At 38.4% G+C, this 22,752-nt stretch overlaps 1 protein-coding gene across 1 annotated transcript in view; it reads right to left on the bottom strand.

Moving 5' to 3' along the window:
- PLCG1 (phospholipase C gamma 1) overlaps positions 1-22,752 on the bottom strand; it is a 99,772-nt gene that overhangs the window by 20,186 nt on the left and 56,834 nt on the right. The window contains exons 5-19 of the mRNA XM_060772229.2: positions 20,836-20,920; positions 19,803-19,886; positions 18,506-18,528; positions 18,014-18,086; positions 12,179-12,280; positions 11,662-11,780; positions 10,292-10,377; positions 8,377-8,497; positions 7,976-8,144; positions 6,196-6,318; positions 4,706-4,807; positions 3,026-3,213; positions 2,681-2,881; positions 1,870-1,989; positions 1,510-1,690 (exon numbers count right to left, since the gene is read on the bottom strand). Of these exons, the coding sequence (XP_060628212.1) occupies positions 1,510-1,690; positions 1,870-1,989; positions 2,681-2,881; positions 3,026-3,213; positions 4,706-4,807; positions 6,196-6,318; positions 7,976-8,144; positions 8,377-8,497; positions 10,292-10,377; positions 11,662-11,780; positions 12,179-12,280; positions 18,014-18,086; positions 18,506-18,528; positions 19,803-19,886; positions 20,836-20,920 (1,777 nt within the window). The remainder of the gene's footprint in view (positions 1-1,509; positions 1,691-1,869; positions 1,990-2,680; positions 2,882-3,025; positions 3,214-4,705; positions 4,808-6,195; positions 6,319-7,975; positions 8,145-8,376; positions 8,498-10,291; positions 10,378-11,661; positions 11,781-12,178; positions 12,281-18,013; positions 18,087-18,505; positions 18,529-19,802; positions 19,887-20,835; positions 20,921-22,752) is intronic.

Here is a 22,752-nt window from a genome sequence, read left to right as displayed (position 1 = left end):
CTGAGTTAGGGGGAAAACATGGGACATTTTTCTAACTTTGCAGTATTTTTTCTACAGTGCTATGTTTAAAACAGCAGCCAGGAACACATGGTCCATGAGATGTATGGAGCCCCCACCTGCAGCCCTTTCACATTACTATTTATTTTTAATAATAATAATAATAATAATAATAATAATTATTATTATTATTATTATTATTATTATTATTATTATACCCTGCTTTATCTCCACCAAAGGGAACTCAAAACAGCTTAACAGAAAAGCATCAGCATAAGTATTTAAAATATACAGACATACGAACCTTAAAACAAAATTAAATATAAACAGTATTTTAAAAATCCCAGTTAAAAATCATTAAAACAAATTCATAGTTAAAAACCACAGCAACTTCTGAATTGATCTTAAGAACCTTCATTTTTATAAGCCTGTCTAAATAAAAAGGTTTTAGCCTGCAGCCTGAAGGACAGTGGGGAGAGGGCCAGTCTAACTTCCCTGGGCAGAGAGTTCCAGAGTTGAGAGGCAACCACTGAGAAGGCCTGCTCTCTCATTCCCACCAACCAAGCTTGAGATGGAAGCGGGACTGAGAGAAGGGCCTCTCCTGATGATCTCAGGGCCTGGGTAGGTGCATACAACGGGGTGCAGTCAGCCAAATACCCTGGACCTGAAGCATCTAGAGCTTTCAAGGTCATAACCAGCACTTTGAATTGTGCCCGGAAACAGACTGGCAGCTAGTGGAGCTTTTGCAAAAGAGGGGTTGTCTGCTCCTTGTAGCCAGCTCCAGTGAGCAACCTGGCTGCAGCTCCTTGGACCAGCTGAAGTTTCCAAGCACTCTTCAGAGGCAGATTCATGTACAGCACGTTTCAATAATCCAGGCAGGGTATAACTAAGGCATGTACCACCGTGGCCAGATTTGGCTTTTCAAGGAATGGGCACACCACTGATATCTGGGTTCTAGTTCAATGCCTAGTCCAGGAGAACCCCCAAACTGGGAATCTGTGTCTGCCCCACCCATAGGCCATGCCTGCTGCTGCACAGAGAATCCTGGTGGGCAGAGCTGAGAGATATTATCCCCCCCCCCTCTCTGCCCAGTCTCATCAGGCCAGGTCTCTGTGATACAAACAGGTCAGCATGCGCATCCAGGATCAAGTCCTGGATTGCAGTTGTTTTTCCATTTACTGACCTGGCCTTCAACAGAATTTTCAACCTAGAACTGCTTGAATTGTTTAATCTGTTTGCCACCCTGAGATCTTATAGTGACAGAAAGATATAAATTAATAAATAACATGGTTCTAGGACCATGAGTGCACTTAACTGCAATTGAAAACATCATAGGTTTTGTAGTTTAGGAAGATGAGTATTTAGAATCCTTTGCCAAAGAGCTACAGTACTTCAGTCTACTACAAAACCCAGGATGCCATAGGATGCTGCAACCTCACTTAAGGTGGAAACACCACACAACAGAAAGAAGGCAGTGAACTCCATTCATTCCATGCCTTATGCAAAACTCACCGCTGTTCCAATCTTCTCTAAAGTTTCTTCATTAATGGGATACCTAAGCTTCATCTTGCGGTACAGTGGGTGTTTCTCATAGTAGCTTATTAAATCTACCAGGCTGTCAAATTCTGAGTTGCCCAACATGACTGTTTGTCCATCCTGTTGTACACGACAATGTTTGATCTTCCCTTCTGCCCTGGAATCAAAATACCAATAAAAAAGTTGTAGCGGGTGGACGGACATTTTCCATACCATCATTTGATAACAGATTAATATTGTTGCGCGGGAGGCGGTAAACACCACTTATTTTCCCCTTCTCTGCAATAAAGTTGGTGCACCCTTATATCTAGTGCACAGGGGAGATGATCCACTCACCGAAAGGAAATTGCATAGGAGTTCTGTTCACTCCTCTTGCGCACCAGGAATGCTCCATCCCGAGGCACCCGCATCAGCATGCGCTCTGCCAAAGTCCGGGTAAGATTAGCATGATACCATCTGGGGATTTTAAAAAGTATTGTGATATCAGTGAATGCCAAGTAGCTGATACACTATCTAATACACAGGACTAAATTTCTTTCATGCAACAAAAGGGAAAGAAGAACTTGACTGCATAGGATCTGTTGACACAGAAGCGCATGGCCAAGAGGACAAATGTGACTGCCCAGACCATTCAATTCTCCCCCCCCACACACCAAAATAGGGGACATTTTAGGGAGGGGGATGAGGGTATGCAGGTTCTCTCTGCCAAAGTTTTGTCTCACTGGGATATATTAGACCTGGGAGAGGCCTTTTTTAAAACCAGAAGTAAACAACTTTCTGTTGTTAAAAATATATCTTCTGGGCCTAAAAGCATGGCAAAAAGGTTCCTCATGTCCCTTTGATGTGGCCTGGGGACAAAAAATATTTTTTTCTTGTAGGGGAAGTGAGGTGGGGGTACGTTTGTCTTTCTGGAAAGAGGGACATACTCTTACTGCTGTTCATCCCTGCTTTAAACTACGATTTCATCCCATGGCTTATGAAATGTGGTAACAGGGCTGAAACTGCCACTCAGTGTTCAATGTCTAAGGTACAATATTACAAATTGATCTCAGCACAGATGTATCTTTAGAAACATATGCTTCTCCTAGGATACTCAAGCACGCAGCAGTACAACTTAGTACTAGACTCGTCCTCCCCATCAGCTTACTCCTTGCTCTCGTGAGCGTTGGTCTGCGGCACAGGCTCAGTCAGCCTCATCTCAAATTCATTGCACCTGAGAGGCACCTGCTGGTAATGTGTGATAAGGTCATAGAGGCTATTGAACACCAGGTTATCTGTGAGGAAGAATTTGGGGCTCCCGGCATCCTGTCGTGAATGGATCCGGCAATGCTGCACTTTCCCATTGCGCCTGCAGACAAAGAAAGTTAGAACAAGACTTATTTACTCTGTGATTTTATGTATTCATTCAACATCCTGTTGAACTCTTGTATTCAGTTATGGATCAATTTGCAGAGCTGTCTGAGGAAGCAATACACAGTATAAAAATTCTTACCAAAAAGAAAGTGTGTAATCGCCCACAAAAGTTTCACTCTCTCGCACCAAGAAAGAGCCATCAGGTGCTCCTGTCTCTATGCAGTACTCCGTTAACAGCCTTTCAGCTATGTGGCGCCCATCCCGACCTGCTCCTAGTTTGCCATGGAACCATTTCTCAGTGGAGTGCAATTCAGTGCTGTTATTAACCTGTCACAGAAACAAGAAAAATAATAAAAATATGCAGTTAGCTCCCCAGCTTAGTTTTCTGGTGTATATGACTTACTTTCTGTGAAAGGATAGCATCAATGACATTGCTCTGGATATTCAATTTTCTACTCCCAGTTTTTTTTAAATCACTGATTCCAGGTACTCAAACCCAGAATTCAAGATGATAGGAGAATATTCAAAACAATGAAGCTATTGTATCCTGTCATAAATATTTACTAAAACATGTAAAGCTGTTCTACTTTTTTTTTTTTTTTTGATGTAGGAACCTATCAATGCACTTTCCCTATTATTTCTGCTTCTGGTACCAAAGTTTCTGTTTAAAGAAATAATGCCTAAGAAAATTACTTTGTTAACTGTATTATGCTAGTCTGATATTTGCAATTCTACTTCATAGGGAAGTCTAGCTGGAATCTGAATTTCTTCTCCTGAAACGTTCCACCTAACAGTAGAAATGCCTTCTTATTTATTATTATTTATTAACTGCATTTTTATACCACTTTTCTCACCACTGGGGGGACTCAAAGTAGCACACATCATAATAAATGGCAAAAATTCAATGCCTCACATATAATAAAAACAATACACCACATATCTAAAACAGTAACATTTAACTATAAATTAAACCATCAAAAACTATAAAAGCATCAAAAACATAAACATAAAACATTTTAAACATTGCACCAAGATTATCATTTAACTGCTTTGATATTACTATCACTCACCAAATGTTTGTTCAAATAGCCAGGTTTTAAGTTGTTTTCTAAACCCCAGGCAGGAGGGGGCCAATCTAATCTCATTGGGGAAGAAGTTCCACATATGAGGGACCACTACCACCGAGAAGGCCCTGTTTCTCATCCCCACCAATTGCTCCTGCAAAGGTGGCAAGACTAAGAGCAGGACCTCCCCAGCTAATCTTGTTGCTCTGATTGGCTCATAAAGGGAGATGCGTTCGGAAAGGTAAGCTGGACCGGAACTGTTTTGGGATTTATAGGCTAAAGCCAGCACTTTAAATTCTGCTTGGTAGCAGACTGGCAGCCAGTGGAGCTGATGCAACAAGGGGGTTGTATGCTCCCTGTTCGCCTTTCCAGTAAGAACCTTGGTACCACCCATTGAACTCCTTGAAACTTCAAAACAGTCTTCAAAGGTAACCCTACATAGAGTGTGTTTCAGTAGTCTATTCGAGATGTAATGACATCATGGGCTACCATAGCCAGGTCTGGTTTCTCAAGGCATGGTCGCAGCTGGCGCACAAGATTTAATTGTGCAAATGCTCCCCTGATCACCGTCAAATCCTGAGGTTCCAGGCTCAACAATGAGTTTAGGAGAACTGTATAATAAGAACTTCCTTGTTGATATGAGAAAGTTACCAAGATTCCTTGAGGTTCCTTCCAGATTTCCTTTCTTCAGTGTCAGAGAAGAACTGAAAATGGCCAGTACTTCTTACAAAATGATGCTGTTGTTTTTTACATACCTCCTTTTGCTCTTCTTCCTCCTCATTTCCCAAATCATTGGTTGTCTCCTCAGAATAATAAATTTTGCTGCTGGTCAATACAAAGTAATGGGGGTTCCAGTCCTGTAGAAAATACACTGCATGTTTATCCTAGAAAAATCCTCTCAAGACTAAAGTGTTTTCAAATCCTGTCTACCCAAATTATTGTTTAAATTTTAAAAAATAAATGAGGGCCTTGTACTGAGGTGGTAATTGATCAGTTGTTGAGACAGCAGTGGAAGGAACTGGAAAAATAGGCATGAAAAAGAGCATGTCGGTACTAAGACTGATAATTATTTAGAGCTTTCAAAAAGATCTTGTTAGCAAGAAAACATGCTGCTAAAAAGATTTTCAGTTCCTGTCCTAAATCATGCAAAACTGGTGAAGCAAAAAGTATTCGAGGCACTGAGATAATATATTTACATGCCATGGAGCCTCTAAGAACAGTATCCTTCATAAAACCTGAGTAAGCTATTTATAAGCCTCCTTGGTCTTCAAATAACTCCCACCTTTGCTAGCTATTGGCCTGAAGACAGACTTCTAGAATATTTACTTCCTCCAAATCAATCTTCAAATGTCCACACATACTTATATCATGGCTTGGTAGGTATTTGCTCAACTGCAGCTCCTACTAGCATTTGAGAGCTGTAGTCCAAAATGTATAAAGCTATATGTGTGTGTTTATCTACATCTGTATGTATTTAATGAAAATTAAACCATTACATTTTTCAAAATGCTGAAATTGTGTTCTTTTATAAAATGGGAATACCATCCCTTATTGGGACACAAAACCTTTTTTTTCTGTAGCCACTACAATGGGAAGACATAGTGATCATTTAATGCAGAATTAATCTGATCTAGGTGGATACCACCTTCTTTTAACATACATGCTTTTCACCAAAGCCACTAACACAACCATTTCTGTCATCACTTTCACTACAATCTTATTATACTATCCTGCAAATGGCATAGTATATTTAATTCAGAAATGGAAAAGGTGCATGAGGGGTTGCAAAAAAATTCTTTTTGACAAAAGAACTGACTTTTGGATTAGTCCCTTTTTAAAAAAGACCTCCCCAAGTCTAAAACATCGCACTTGGGGTGGGGAGAGGCAACATGTAACAAAAGTGTGCTGATTCCCTTATGGGCCCTTATGGTTGTATTTTAAACCAAACATAATTTTTGAAAAAAGAATTCATAGGAAGGAGTACTGCCAGGACGTGTGTGGCTCTCAATGTCCCAGAGACTGCCCACCCCTTAGATGGACAGGTGGTTTTCCTGCCTCCATCTCTATCTATGCAAACCAGTAGAATTTAATATTACAGGAGAGTCTGAGTTGTCATGTCCACAAAGAAGGTGAAAAGAGAAGAGTGAGGGACTTTTTTGTGCGATAAGGCAAAAATGAATTTATACCATGTCAACATGATTATATACATGAAATTGCAATAAAAAAGCATTGCAAAAAGACCCACATGATTGATCGGGTCTTCCAGGTAGAGAATTCCATTCTTTATTGAGTTGCTGATATCATTCTCTGAATACACAGCAGATGATGGCACTTCCTCGTAAGCACTGCCTTCAGCCAATTTCTTGTGCTGTAATGAAAGATAAGGAAGTCAGTTTCTGTGAAAAAGATCCAGATTAGTGAGAAACATCTCTAAGATATTTCTAATGCCCTTAACATCCGATTTCCCATAATCCCCTACCACTTTGGCTTGAAGTTGGAGCCAAAACACCTGCCTTAAGGACCCACAAGGAATTCAATAGCAACACTTTATATGGTATTTCAAGGGACACAACAACTTGGTACTCTAAAATATTATCAGAATATTTCCTTGTTAAATCTGGGTTTCAGAAAATTTGCAGGTGAATTTGGAAGGTCTTGCTAAGATGAAAGAACGCATCTTTAGGCATTCTGAAGGCCTAAAATTATCAAAATTGTGGAACAAGTAAGAGACCGCTACTGCTAATCTCAAAATGTTGAATAATGTAGAGTGCATATTTATGAATAACCTAAACGAGAGCACTATAGAGATCACCCCAACAATGTTTAAAGTTTTGTTAACTGCCTATTCAATGTGCAAAGTATGACATTTCTTCAGTAGGTCAGTAAAAAACAAACAAACCTCTTTAGCTCCTTTGCAATATAGTAATTGGTATTTTGTATTCTCTGTGTTATTTTGTCTCTTTACGGATATATATAGGTAGATACATATAGATAACATAAAATACTTGAGCTCTTAAATATTTAATATGCAAGGAAACTGTATTAGTGGGCATGTATAGAGAACATTTGTGGGCATTATAGGGATGGTAAGATGCCTATAGCAAGTTCACTATTAGTAGCTTAGTTATAATGACCAGCTTGTTCTAAGTAACTGTTGTAGTTCAGCCCATAGTTGTATCTGATATTACTGTTAATGGGGATTCTGGGTTTGAGAATAAGGGTTCTGGGCCTGAGATTTTAAGTCCTGAAACTGAACAGTCTGTATCTCCATCTAGTCAAGGCCACATTCCAGAGGATGCAGCAGAGCAGATCTCTAAAGAAATAAGTTCAGAGGCTGAACTCCAGGTGCCGAGAATAACGAGCTTCAAGATAATGTTAATGAGTTTGTTGATAGGAGACCTAGTTTTAGTAGACTTCGGGCTGATCAACAAAGAATACGAAGGTCACGGCACTTATTAAAAGGGGCACATATCTGAATCACATGTGAAAAGATAGGGTTTTTTGGGTATATTAGAGAGGTCAGGAGTTTTGTCCAGCAGTCTGGTCAACTTTGATATTTGAGGAAACAGCTCCTGCAAAGGGAATTACAGTTCCATGCACTTGTTCATGTATCTTGCTTCCAAGTTTGATGAATTGTTCCTGTATTCTTGTATTGGATTCTATGCTGCCTTGTATTTCCTGGTTTCATTTGTATTTCTATGGTGGATGTTCTACTATTTCGGGATTCTTGATTACTCTTGTGCCTTGAACTTCCTTGACCAGTTTTGGGTTTTTCAGTTTTGCTACTTTTGCTGAACTGCTTTTTATATAATATTCAATAAACTGCTTTGCTGATTTAACTTGGTCTGGAGTGTGGTGGTTAAGGACAGAGGTATTTTCCTGGCCTGGAATGCAACAGTAACTTCCAGTAAAATTAGAGGAGTCCAAAATGCAGTATCAATAACTTTGCATGATCACTGGAACAAGGCCTTCATTTTTAAGTTCTAACTATCATCCCACAACCAAAAGTGGTAAAGAGGTCTTGCCTTTATAAGAATCTTCCTCTTTAGCTGATTTGGAGATGGCAACCCATCAGCAGATATATCGACTGGCTTGGTTAGTAGCATGTCTCCAAAGACCTTCTTAAAGTTTTGAGCCATATTCCTCTGCTGTGCAATGCTGCAGTGATCTTCAATGGACAGGATAACAGGGTAGCTAAGAAGAGAACAAAATCAGCAAATGGTTGTCATAAAAGAAAAATAAGGAGTACTAGACGTCCTTGGTTGTAAGAATTCCTTTTGTTGCTCATAGTTTCGATACTTCTTGTCCAGCTACCTCAAACCAATCGATCAGTCACATGTAACAGATCCTTAAAATTCAAACATCAAAGGAAGAGTAAGGTATCTATATCTGAAAATAAGTGTGTTTTAGTATTTGTTGCACTTACTCAGAGGTTACGAAGGCATGTTCCTTGATGGTAGCCAGAACATCGGAAAACTTGATTTTGGTCGTTAATGTGTGCCCATGATAAATGACTGGCATCCCATCAGGTCCATCCCAGCAATCAACTGGAAAAAAGTGAATTTTTAAACCTTTAAACTGATGCTCGCCAATAGTCAAGTAAAGGGCATTAAAGTTTTAGATGCAATGTCTACAAATCTAGAAAGTCACCAGTAAATAAGGAACGTAGAAGCAATCACAGGAAGCTGATTGAGTTGGAACTACCGTATAAACTTGAGTACAAGCCGACCTGAATATAAGCTGAGGCACCTAATTTTACCACAAAAAAAAAAACTGGGAAAACATATTGACTCAAGTATAAGCCAAGGGTGGGAAATGCAGCAGCTGCTGGTAAATTTCAAAATAAAAATAAATACCAATAAAATTACATTAATTGAGGCATCAGTAGGTTAAATGTTTTTGAATATTTACATGAAACTGTAATTTAAGATAAGACTGCCCAACTCTGATTAAACCATTATTCTAACGTTCTACAATGCAAATGTGCTTACATATCCTTCCAATAATAATAAAGCGAGTAAAATAATAAATGTAATAAAAATAATAAGAGTAAAATAATGTAATAATAATAATAAATAGAGTAAAATACTACATGTATTAATAATAATAAAGAGTAAAATAATAAATGTAATAATAGAGTAAATTAGTAAATGTAATAAAAATAATATTAATAACAATGTAAAATAATGAATAACTTCACTTGAATATAAGCCAAGGGGGACTTTCTCAGCCTAAAAAAAGGGCTGAAAAACTAGGCTGATACTCGAGTATATACAGTATGTTCTCTGTTGTGGTGCCTTTCCTATGTAATGACCACATTCTGAACTAGGATATTTGTGCCATCCACTAAAGAGTTGCTTGTCCACATGCCTATTGTATTTTATTTTCTTACTTGGTTCACTGTTTAAAAATGTTTTTATTGGTTTCTCATTTGAATTTATTGTATATTGTAGATTTAATGATGCAAGTCGGTAAACCACTTCTGGATTTTTGAAATTAAAAATAATATGGATTTGTCCTAATAAAACAAAAATTTGGTCTAAGTCCAAAATCGTTTTCTCAAACCCCGACCCCCAATTTATTAAAGCAGTGTTGTAAAGATAACTAGAATAGATTGCAGTGAGATATTACCAGTACCACACCACTGAAAAATTAGTTTCCATTTCAAATTAGAAATTAACAACAATTAATGGAATCAAGATTCATAGCCTTTTCAAAAAGTTTTCAAACTCTCACCTAGGCCTACAGAGTGGTATGACCATCCAGCCCAATATCCCAATCTTTTCCAAATTGGTATCATATAGGTATTTGAACTGCAACTCCCATTATTCCTGACAATTTACCATGAAGGACTGAAAGATTATTGCTGTGGCTCAAAAGATCAAGAGAACACCAGGTTGGGAAGGACTTCTTGTCATTGCTATGTGCCTTCAAGTCTTTTCTAATTTAGAGCAACCCTATGACTTTTTTCTTAACAAGAGGGGGTTGTCAATGTCCTTTTTTGAGGCTGAAAGAATGTGACGGGTTTCTATGGCCAAGCAGGGATTCAAACCTTGATCTTCCAAAGTCTGAGTCATATGCTCAAATCACTGCATCACACTGATTCCCCAGAAAGTGTAGTCAATGTTTTAGGAGCAGCTATGCAAACATTTTGACAAAGTACTTTCACACTGAGGTGAAGGCTTCAGCCACTGAATACAGAGCTTCCTGTATGTGTAATGTATGCCCTAAAACTAATATGTGACCTCCTCCCTTCCTAAAGTGAAATTACTTCCAGATGGAAGATAAGATTGACAGTTTCTCAGTTTTGGCACAGGGAGAAGGAAGAAGATCAAACTCACGCTCAATACAGCGGCATCCCATGCGCAAGCAACGAGCATAAGCTTCCAATGAGGACTCACTTGAGAACTGATCTCCAGTAAGGTACCTATCATGAAGAGGAGGGAAAAATTACACACACACACACCTCATACATGAGGAACAGAGAGGCAGCAATAAATATGCACATAATCATGGTGATATACACTAATCAATGGATCCAATTCAATTGGCAGTTCCTAGAAATCTTTTATGCTTGCTACACAGTTCAGGTTTTTTAACAAAGTTATGTTTATACTATTACAAGAGTCAAAAATAGCAATTTAGTGCACCTCGCTAAGAGAATGTTCAGCTAGCTTGGATACTATTCAGGGGAAAGAATGCATATGAATTCCATAATACAAGTTGAGTATCCCTTATTCATCGTGCTTGGGACCAGAAATATTTGGGATATCTTAGAGATGGGACCCAAATTTTAATAAGAAATTCATTTATGTTTCATGTACACCTTATACACATAGCCTGGAGATATTTTATACAATATTTTAAATAATTTTGTGCGCAAAACTAAGTTTGTGTACACGGATCCATCAGAAAACAAAGGTGTCATTAACTAACCACCCATGTAGACAATTTTGGATTTGGAAGTGTTTTGATATTCTGGTATGAAGGATGGTCCACATGTAGCCTGTAATAGTGGTAGTGATGGTAATAATAAAAGAAGTACTACTAATAGTAATTAGAGAATTAGAGGATATCATAAACACCTTACACATTATCTATACACATTATATTCCTTTCAAATCACAGTTGAGAAACATGTGCTCTGGAATCTCTGAGACTGCATGGTTTGCTGTAAAAGAGAAAAACCCAAGATACCTTGCAACCAGAGTGGGAAGGAGAACATCTAGTACCTAAGACAAGATACTAGAAGGCACAGGAGCCGAACTATTTCCCACATCATGGATCTAATCTAAATCTTCTCTCCCAAATCTGCAACCAGGATATTTCAGAGGTTGGGGTATGGTAGCAGGGTCATGGCATGGTAGCTGGGTTAAATCCTTTTTTTTTTTTTTTTGGCAGCATCACAATCCAATTTGTTCAATTAGAACCATATAGTTAAAGTAGACCACTAGGGTCAACTCTTTTGGTGTCTGCTATTACAAAAGATATTTAAAACCTGTCATAAGTTGTATTTTGCATCTCTCATAGATGTTTTAATTCAGTCCTGAGTTATTGGTTCACTTGTTGATCTGTCTCTACTAATGGACCACAGCTGTGAATGACAAAAGGAGCCCCTAACTCAACATTCAAGCCATGCTCTCAGAAACAGAATACAAATAAGGGTGCTCAGAAGTGTTAGCAAAAGGTCCTCCTTTGAATTTTCACTTACGTATTATGAGAAGAGGAAATCCAGTAGTGGGAGAGGGGGTTGTTCATATCCTCTGGACGTACACCACTAAGCTCTGAGTTCCAGATACTATTCTCTTTGGAAAACAGGTAGGTGAGAAACTATCCAAAGAGAAGAGAAAGGAACAGAACCACAAGAAGCATTAAAATGTTAAAATAGAGAGGTTTCAAATATTTAAGTCTATTAGTTTCAATTTATTGAAAATGTTTTCATGTCACTTTAAAGTGCAACTTCAAGATAGGATATATAATCCAAAATATAATATTATCTAACTCTCACTTGTTCACCCCACAAGGATCCACAAAGCAGCAACATAAAGCAAAAATAAAAACACAGAATGAAGCAGTCAAAAAAAGGAATAACTCATCTCCAAAATGTTGGAGCTGCCATCCTCAACAAATTTTCTAGGAAGTAACCTGGAACTCAACATCTCAGGCCAGTTGTCTCCATAATACTTTCACACTTTCAACTCTGTTCAGTAGACTCTAGAGAGTCTCACCTCATCCAGGGAAAAATAAGGCTCTTCAATTTCCCTCAGCGGGTCCTTCAGGAAGTTGAACATGAAATCTTGAACCAAGGAAAGGTTAGTAGCCCAGAGTTCCTGCAAGCAACAAGGAAACTGAAAGTTAGCTGAACATTCAGAAGCCAGATACTTCTAGGAATATTATGTTAATTTATTTTTTTAAATGAATATTATTTCACCAATCCTTACAACAACCCTGCGGAATTTTTATCATAACTTTTCAGAGATAGTTAAGAATAGAAATGTGGTATTGCCCCTGAACTCGTTCAAATTCCTTCTTAGCAATTAAATCTGACCACCTATACTTGGCAATATTTTAGCCAAGGATACTAAAATTGGAAAACCTAAGGTATTCCGTTTCTTCAAGAATGCATACAATATCAATGTGGTGAATATGTAAAAACAGTGAATTATCAAAGGCTGCCAAAGGGTTTCGGGTCAAGGTGATATTTCAACCAGATGCTGTCCAGCTCATAGTTTTATCAACGGTGTTGCAGAAGATTGTATTCTCTGTTCATGCAAAACATTTCCAAGATGCCCCTATATGCCAGCAAATGTGGGTTTTTTTTTTTTTAAAAAAGATGGCAATCTAGATGAAGACAGAGTTGGGAGGAAGGCTGTAAAAATTATAATTGAAATTGCAACAAATGTATAATAGAACTAAGAATCGCTTTACAGAATAGTATCCTAGCCCTATAGCACAGAAAAGTTATCATTTCCTACACCAATGGTTCTCAACCTGTGGGCTCCCAGATGTTTTGGCCTTCAACTCGCAGAAATGCTAACAGCTGGTAAACTGGCTGGGATTCCTGGGAGTTGTAGGCCAAAACACCTGGGGACCCAGAGGTTGAGAATCACTGTCTTATCAGAATGTCCAATGGAGTTGTAGTCCCAACAAGTAATCTTTTGCAAACTCTAACCATTCAGCAAACCTATATGCATGTATTTCTCATTGGGTATAATTGTGTGCATCACCTTCAATGAAACAGAACATGAAATTTTACTTTCCCTAAGAATGCTGTTTGAGGAGCTTTTCTATAGTAACAGCTATTTAGATGAATGTAATCTCAGGAAAACAATGTATTTATCTATTGCAATATTTCTAAACTGCTGTATATCAATACACTACAGGACAGAATGCAACCAATAAATACAACACACAATAAAATTATAAAACAAAAATCCATAATTCAGTATAAAATCAGCAACAATAAAGAAGAACCAAGCGATGGTCAGTAAAATCTAAAAGGTTCACAAACAAGCTATGTATCTTAACATAGTTCCCAAAATCAGGGGCTAAACCTTTTGATCTCTCTGTGGGAGGAGCCAAAGCTTGGGTATTTTATCATTTTGAGGGATCACAACTTCCACAATATCCTGCATTGCCAGGGAACTCCAGAAACTGCAAGTAAAAAAATTATAAGATATCCAATGCACCACAGCCAAGAAGGGCTCCTCCACATTGTATACCTCTCACAAGTGTTGTCCAATTTAATCCACCAAATGCTCCTTTTCTCGCATTGGCATCAAGTTCATATTAAGAATAAATCATGAATGATAGTGGCCTAAACTGCAATTAAAAGAAGCCACATAATACAGTGAGCCTCCACATTCGATAAGGTAAGGTGCCATTTTTCACCTGAGAAAACATCTCTCTATGAATTTCTAGGTTCTCCAGCAGTTCTGTGTTACACTTCTGTTGAAGTTGACCAAGAGATTTCTACAGGGAATTTTTAAATTAAATTCATGAATAATCAAAAGTCAAGCCCACAACTGCGGTGGGCCAACTGTATTTTGTTCCAAAGATAGTAAACAGTGTCCTACTCTGCAATGCTTGGAATTTGAAGACCAAAGGAAATTTTCACTGTGGGGACAGAACTTCCATTAGAAGGGGCAAGGTCTTTGTTTTGTTTCTGGATGACTAATGTTTCTAAATTTCAAACAGCTTTGCATATGCCTCTCTCCCCTTGGCCTTGTGTCCCAGTATCAGCAGAATAAAATGGCATCTGGATTTGATAATGATCTTCTTACTGCAACCTGCAAGATGAGAAGGCACACCTGGGATTGTTATGGACAGACAGCGGGATTAAAGTCAGATTATTTCCAGTTTATCCACAGGGATGGTCATCTTAACCTTGACATTTACTTTTTATTATTATTATTATTTGCAATATGATACTGCTTTTATTTATTACTCGGTATCCTTCTTTCCCACATACCCATCTCTTTTGGGAACTCAGAAAAGAGTCAGGATATTTTTAAGAACAAAAATAAATCTCCTTAATGCTCAAGCAGGTGCTGAGTGAGGAAAAGAAGCTAATGCTGGCTAGAGAACTTGGGAGCCCAAAAGAAACTCCAAGTCAGAGTGACTTGCATGTGATTCACAGGCTGTCTTCCATCCAAATAGCTTACCAAATCAGACCTATCCAAGTGTCTGACAGAATATAGCACAGAACTACAGTTTGTTATGTTTTAACATTTCATGTGTTAAAACATAACAAATGTAATGACATTTCAGAATGTTCACCGACAACATACGTCTTTGTTTTTAAAGTTTTATTTATACTTATATTGTGACCTTTGTATTGTTTTTAACTTGCACTGCTTAAATATGTTGTTAGGTGCATTGAGTCCTGTTGTAAATAATAACTGCAATATAATAACAATAATTTATTTAAATATCTGCATCCAGTGTTTCTATTATCTGAGATAGTTTACAACAGTTCAACATTTATGTTTTTAAAAAATGCACACCAATAGTTAAAAACTTCTAATCCAGATCAAAATCAAGTCCAAGCAGCTATACAAAACCACATTCTTCTTCAAGCCCTCACCCACAGCTCCACATTTCCCAGTTAAGATGGAGCTTTACCACCTCTGGAGGCTGTATAAGAAAACCAAAACTCCCTGGTCTTACAGACATTGTCCTTTTTCTATCATCATCATCATTATCATAATAATCACTGCTGCCACCACCACTGTCAAGACTTTGCCTTTCCAAAGCTATCAGGCTAATAAACACAATCTTAACAATCAACTCCTAATATATCTCCCTCTATGAACCATCTTGGAGGTTAAGATCATCCAGGGAGGTCCTGTTCTCGATCCTTGCAGGTGTGACTGGTGGGGACGAGAGATGGGCCTTCTCAGTGGTGGCTCCTTGACTATGGAACTCCCTACCCAATGAAATTAGATCAGTGCCCTCCCTCCTGGCCTTCAGAAAAAAAGTTAAAACTTGGTCATGGGACCAAACCTTTGGGCAATAAGCAATACAAGGAACAATCAGGGATTATGTGCAATTGATATTTGATATTTGGAGTGGCCTGGACTACTATTTTTTGATTATGTGGTTTTAATGTTTATATTAATATGTTTTTAACATCACATTTTAACGTCCAAATGTTATGTTTTTATGATCTAACTGACAGTTATATGTTATTGTTGTTTTATGTTACGTTTCATATATATGTGAGGCATTACATTTTGCCATAAATATGTTGGAAACCCCCTGGGATGAGCAAAGCGGTATACAAGTGAAGTAAATAAATGAATAAACTCTACTGAAATCATCATGATAATAAGAGAGTTTATAAGACCAGATGGTATCTTGATATTCTTCCTAAACCAAAGCGTAGGTACTGATCACTGTTCTGGAGGGCATGCATTCCACTATCTGAGAATGAAACAGGAGAAAATTCCTCTTCAATGTGCCCACCAAATGGATTTTCAAGGGTGGGTGTTCTCAAGAGACCAATTTCTGAAGATCTCAAATTCTACACAGGTTAATAATCAAGGGACAAGGGATCCCTTAAGCAATCAGTTTTCAAGTCATCTGGGGCCACAAGACCGGAATCAGTTTAGTAAACAGAAAAATTAAAAACATGTTTTATGTTGACAGAGGTTGACCAAAATTGGCACTATATACAATTAATCATGTAAGAAAAAAGAGGAAGTGAAAGTGAGTCATATCCACAATGGGAATATCTCACACGCTCAGGAAACATCACTAATATAAAAAGTCTGAGCTTATACTTCTTGATCAACTTCACAGGGGAAGGAACTCATAAAATACATAAACGCTCTAGGCTGAGGAAAGCATTTAAAGGTCAAATTTAAGGCTATTCTGAATGTATTACGAAATGGACAAAAACTGAAATATAACCAACTAGATAACATACTTGCAACTACTGCAAACCTGCAATACTGGCTGAGTATTAACCTGCCCTCTCATTCCCATCAAGCAATGAATTATGGCATTCTACACCAACTACTCACTGGAGGGAAGGATACTAGAGACAAAGTTGAAGTACTTTGGCCACATCATGAGGAGACAGCAAAGCCTAGAGAAGACAATTATGCTGGGGAAAGTAGAAGGCAAAAGGAAGAGGGGTTGACCAAGCGCAAGATGGATGGATGGCATCCTTGAAGTGACTGGACTGACCTTGAAGGAGCTGGGGGTGGTGTCGGCCGACAGGGAGCTCTGGCGTGGGCTGGTCCATGAGGTCACGAAGAGTCGGAGACGACTGAATGAATGAACAACAACAACAACAACACCAACTACAATTCCAAAATGGTATTTAAGGACAGATCTAATGATAGCAGTCAGTTCTAGAACTGACCAATGCACACACAATTTTGACTAAAAGGAAAAATAAGTAGCTCATCAGATTAGACAGGAAAATGCCCCCTTTGCCACCAACACTACTTGCTTATCAAAGGCCAATGTTGCTTCCAAAGCAATCCCTAAGTTTCATACCTCTTCAGACAAACTGCACTCACCATCAACCAACTTTGTCATTGTATGTACTACAAGCAGAATCAATAAATAGAATTCAGTAACAAATATGCAAGGCCAACAGGCATGAGATTTTTCATTTTTAGCCATAACCTATTCCAAAAAGCAGGACAATTTTATTTACTTATTTACCGTATTTATATACGGCCCTTCTCAGGCTGAAGGCGACTCAAGGCAGTTTACGGTCGGCACAATTCAATGCCCCCAATAGCACAAAATACAATTAAATCATTCAGCATAAATATAAAACTATACAAAAACAATAAAACCATAAACCATCAGCATCTCATTAGTGAATCATTATCCAATCGCATTGTCCGGCCATTCCATAGATCTAGATTTGTCTGTTACACTGCATTTGTGAATGCTTGCTCAAAAAGCCCGGTTTTAACTTTTTTGGAGAGAGCTGTTAAAACATCTATTAATAAAACATTATACAGGTTGAGCTTCTCTTAGATGGAATTTCAAAATCCAAAATTCTCCAAAATCCAAGATTGACTACATGGGTGGCTGAAATAGTTGCACGTGTACTTTCGTGTGGTTCAATGTACACAAACACATTTGATATGCAAAATTATTTAAAAAACATTTTGTATAAAATTACTCTCAGGTCATGTGTATAAGGCATATATAAAATATAAATTTTCTTAGGTGTCCTCTACAACAATCAAGTGCCCCAAAATTTGAAATAATGCAAAATACAGAAAATTTCTGGTCTCAAGTATTTTGGATAAGGGATACTCAATTTGTATTACTAATAAATGACAATTAAAATTGGCTTGTAATTCTTTTCTTGAGTATCAGCACAGCACAACAGAACTGTAAAGCAGTGTTATTTCTGTTTTCCTGATTGGTCTCAAGCTGAACAATCCTAATAATTTCCAAGCACTAAAGCAAGAATACACAAAATCCTCAATTTCCTAAGAAATCCTATAACATCAGAGTGGCATCTAAATAATTCATTGCCAAAGTGAATACTTCCCTTCACTGCCACCTTATCTATAACATGAACTCACCATTTGATATTCTAGCAAAAATGTCCGGAATTCTGTCAGAGATACTCTGCCAGGTTCAGATCTCTCTCCATTGCTGCAGGAAGAACACCAAAGATACAATGATGGTCAGAACGGCATCATATTACAAAACCAGCCAATCCCCGAAGACAGGTTCGGAGTTCAGATACATTGTTGAGAATAACTAAGGCAATCTTTTCTGAATCAAAATCTATGATGGTTAGGTACAGTTAGATGTTTTCTAGCACAGCTTGAAGCTGGGGAAGGCTGGAAGAAGGCTCCAACTATCCATGTGACAGGTTTAGCCCTTCTGCCTACTCCTCACTTCAATGTTACTAATAAAGAAATATTGACACCTCCTTAATAAAGTCTACTTGTGGATATACCCAATATGCCCTTAGTCAATGTCAAGTACCAATATTTTATAATGCAGAACAATTTTAATTTCCCAAACTCTCAACCCTTCCTACCAAGACACAAAAGCCAGAAATTTACCTTTCTAAGAATGGAACAGCCATCTGCATTAGAAGGAAGAAAAACAAAAGCCAATTATCTTGCTTGCAATCCTCATGATGACATTTTTCACATCAATAAAAATATACAAGGCTCAGAATACATAGTTCCATGGCCCTCAACAGTATTTTAGACAGTTCCTGCCATTTCCTTTTCTTTCTTTTTTTGCATAAATGAGAGAAATAAAATAATGTAGACCACTGGTTCCCAACCTTTTTTTTGACCAGGGACCACTTTGAACATGGACCACCCTCCAACATTTGTACCAAAAAGGTTAGGAATCAGTTTTTTGTCAAGTTTAGATTTGGTTTGGTTATTTGGGGTGTGGATTCAGGAAACCACATTGGATAGACCACATCAGCTCTAGTTTCTGATACAGAACATATGCCATCCAGTAGTCGCCATCTGGTCGCCCACAGAAAACTATATAGAGCTGATGTGATAGTAGTAATCTTTTGTGTGCAGTCAGGTTCTCCCCTCCCAACATCCCCATTGCAACGGCACTATAAGAGGGTTTTGCAAGACCAGTCGCTCTCGTTGGCGCATGGTTTTGAGGCAACAGTGTAGTAATGGTGAAGCTGTGGACTATATATTGGTGGTCCATGGAACACATGTTGGGAACCACTGATGTAGACTGTGGGAACAACACTTTTTCTCACTGTTATTGTTGCTGTTATGTTCTTCAAGTCATATCTGATTTATGGAGTCTATAACTTAAGAGTTTTCTTGGTAAAATATATCGAGAGAAGCCTTCTGTGAAAACTGTGGGAAGGAGAAGCCGCAATCCTGCGCAAAATCCTCTAGTCGCAATGATGATATCTGCTCAGGCTTATATTCTTCGTTCTTATATTCTCTGACCATAGCCAGGGGTGGGGGGTGGGGTGGGATTAAGGGTTCCAATTCCCCCCCCCCCCAAAAAAACCTGGTTTACTCATGAATTTTAACTGGTTAACCAAGGGGCAAATATGGTTTCTGCAGGTGTGATTCCCTCTATGGTCCAGGTCCTTGGAATATAGAGGGAATCACACATGCAGAAACTGTTTCTGAGTACTGCTTGTGAGACATGAATTCAAGAGCACTGCACGCACATCGCTACTTTGTTACTTGATCAAGGCAGAAGTTTACTAATTTTTTGCTATATAAATTTCATTGAATCCATATGTATACATAGAAAAAGGCATAGACAAGAGAAAAGTAAAGCATTAGGGAAGGCAGCAATAGAAAACATTGCTGTCTAGATTATACACATCATAAAATATTAAAATAAGACATAGCTCACCCCTTTCTGTGCATCGTACATGAGGCTCTGGTACAACTGGGCAAACTGCCCATATGTGATATCCCCATTCCTTTGCTCCACATCCTAAAAGTATAAATAGGAGGGGGGGAGTGGTATTATTAAATCATGCTTGCCTACATTTGCAAATGGGGTCACACAATATCAGAGTATACACTTCATGTTCAGAAGGAAATATGGTCAAATTCCTGGCTGTTAAAGCAGTGGTTCTCAACCTGTGGATCCTCAGAAGTTCTGGCCTTCAACTCCCAGAAATCCTAACAGCTGGTAAACTGGCTAGGATTTCTGGGAGTTGTAGACCAAAACATCTGGGAACCTCTGCATTAAAGGATCCAGTGGTGGGACTAGATAACAACTTTGTATGTTTCTAGATCAAGTCATTCTACATTAAACATCAATAGCCTGGATTAAGCTATCCTGGATGAACATTTTCACTTAAGCATGTAAGAAATATGCCCCATCTCGCAGTTTAAGATTGTCCGGGGAGCCCCTGCTTTCGGTCCCGTCAGCCTCGCAAGTGTGCTTGGCGGGGACGAGGAGCAGGGCCTTCTTGGCGGTGGCCCCATGCTTGTGGAACTCGCTCCCCAGTGAGACCAGGTCGGTATCTTCCCTCCTTTCTTTCAGAAAGAAGGTTAAATCGTGGTTCTGGGACCAGGCCTTTGGACAGCAAGCATGATAACACTTTGGATGTTGAATGGCATTGGAATTGGCTATATGGATTGATGACAATGTTTTTAATGTGTTTTTAAGTTAATGTTCTATTTACTGTTTTAAACTGTTGTTATATTTGTTTATATTTTATTATTTTGTGGTATCGAATTGTTGCCGGTATAAGCTGCCCTGAGTCCTCCTTCGGGGGTTGAGAAGGGCAGGTTAGAAATATGGGAAATAATAATAATAATAATAATAATAATAATAATAATAATAATAATAATTTCTTAGTGCAATTCTTGACAATGATTGCGAAGTAGCTGCATGCATGTTTCAAGGGGAGGAAAAAAGACCAAAGACTTACTGTTAGCCTTTCACGTAAAAACCTCATGTTAGGGACACGGTAGTTGACTTGTGACAGCATGTTTTTCAGATCCTTTGCTGAAATCCTAGATCATCAAGGGTAGAATAAAGGGGGAATAAATTATTGAGGGGTATATATTTATTTATTTGGAATGTTTATAAAATACCTATTAAACAACTATTGAGCCTACTTACAGTATCTTTAAAACACAGGACTATTAAAGAGAAGCAAAAGTGCATACTGATCCAATCTCCAGATGTTCCAAATGCCATCCACAGATGGCCTTACAGAAATCACAGGCCAGAAATTATTGCTAGAACTGCCAGGTGTTCATAGATAGAGCTTTGCACTGCTGTTACTGGTGTAGTTTCTAACTCTAGAACTAGCTCTAGGGCTAGATCAAGGGTTTCTGATACCTAAGGCAGAGCAGATGATGATACACTACCTTTAATTTATCTCTCCCTTCTAGCGCAAAGATGCATAGAAAACCCACAAGAAGACAATTCAGTGAATGAAGAAATAGAAGCCAGACCCCACCAGCTGTTCTTTAGAGAGCAGAACAAGTCGTTGTTTTGATGTATCTCCAAAGTTTAAAAGCTTAGAGAGGCTTTTTGTATTCCTCTAATTTGAAAGTTACACTATTGTATTTCTATGACTCTTTCCCCAATAACTACTAATATTATGTCAAAAGAGGATCAACCCCACGAACCGCGTCAGACAAATGGATTTGTTTGCATTCTTCCTAGCATTTCTTGGGTAGCTTTTAGAACTCTTTAAGAAGCAAAAATAATTGATGAAAAGACAATGAGAGCAAGAGAGCTAGTGTACTGTAATAAGATGTTTCCTGAACTATATAAGAAACATTTTTAAAAGAAAGGGGCATGCTATTTTTCCACAATCTGTTCATTTGCTTTTGTAAAGATGTCCCTGTGACAACTGCCTGGGGCTGCTGTTCAATGTTTACCTGAGTAACTCAAGCCTGTAGTTTCTGAACTGTGTTGCAAAAAATTCTGGGGTTAAGTCAAAGTTTCCCCAACAAGAAAATAATTACAGTGAACATTCTCTAAAAGGAAGGCTATTTTCTATGATTTAATTATAGAGCTGTGTTATAAGGTGCACCACCTGTTCTTACAAGACAACAGGAAGGTCATACAGGACTACCCAGCGCCCTATATGCACTATGTACACTACAAATTTCCCTGATTTTGTGGTTGTCATACAACATTTTCTTCATATCTCTTGTTCCATTATCAAAACAGAATAGTTTCTCCCACATTAATGGATTCAAACTGCCGACCTTCCAGCCAGCAAGTTCTGCAGCTTAGCGGTTTAACCCACCACTCAGGAGATGGAATGGATAGCATTTTAATATATTACTCTTTTAGTTTGTTTGTATCATTCTGAGAATTTGAATTGGCACAGAGAAATAAAATTTCTAACATTTTATGGTCTTCAGAGATCGATGAAGAGATCCTTTCAAGTGAAGAGCAAGCCTGCGGAGTAATCCATGCCTGATGATTCACTATGATTTGTCGGTCAAACGGTGACTGAGGAAACCCAAGCAAATCAGTTTCGTGTGATGATTTGCTGGCAAAGGAATCATGTGCTTCTGGCATCCCAGAATTATGGCCTCCTCTCCCCAGGAAGAGGGACTATAGAAATCCCATCACAGCAGAACAGGAAAGTGTAAGACTTAATCCAGTTAAAAAAATTTCATACACAACTGAACTCCAGAGAGAAGCACATTACAGACAGAGACAACCTTGCTGCCTGAGAATTAGCTCCAGTTATTAGGTCAGGAAATGGAGCCCAGTAACTACCAATTTATTACTTCCAGACCTCAGTGGGCGAGAAAAGAGGAAGGGGGACAGAAAAACCTCTCTCCCTTTCTCACCCCCTTCTCTTCTCTAGTGTTAA

This window comes from Anolis sagrei, chromosome 4 (assembly GCF_037176765.1).
Source record: "Anolis sagrei isolate rAnoSag1 chromosome 4, rAnoSag1.mat, whole genome shotgun sequence".
Lineage (NCBI taxonomy): Eukaryota > Metazoa > Chordata > Lepidosauria > Squamata > Dactyloidae > Anolis > Anolis sagrei.
The sequence above is the reverse complement of the archived record's forward strand: the minus strand, read 5'-3'. Positions and strand labels throughout refer to the sequence as shown.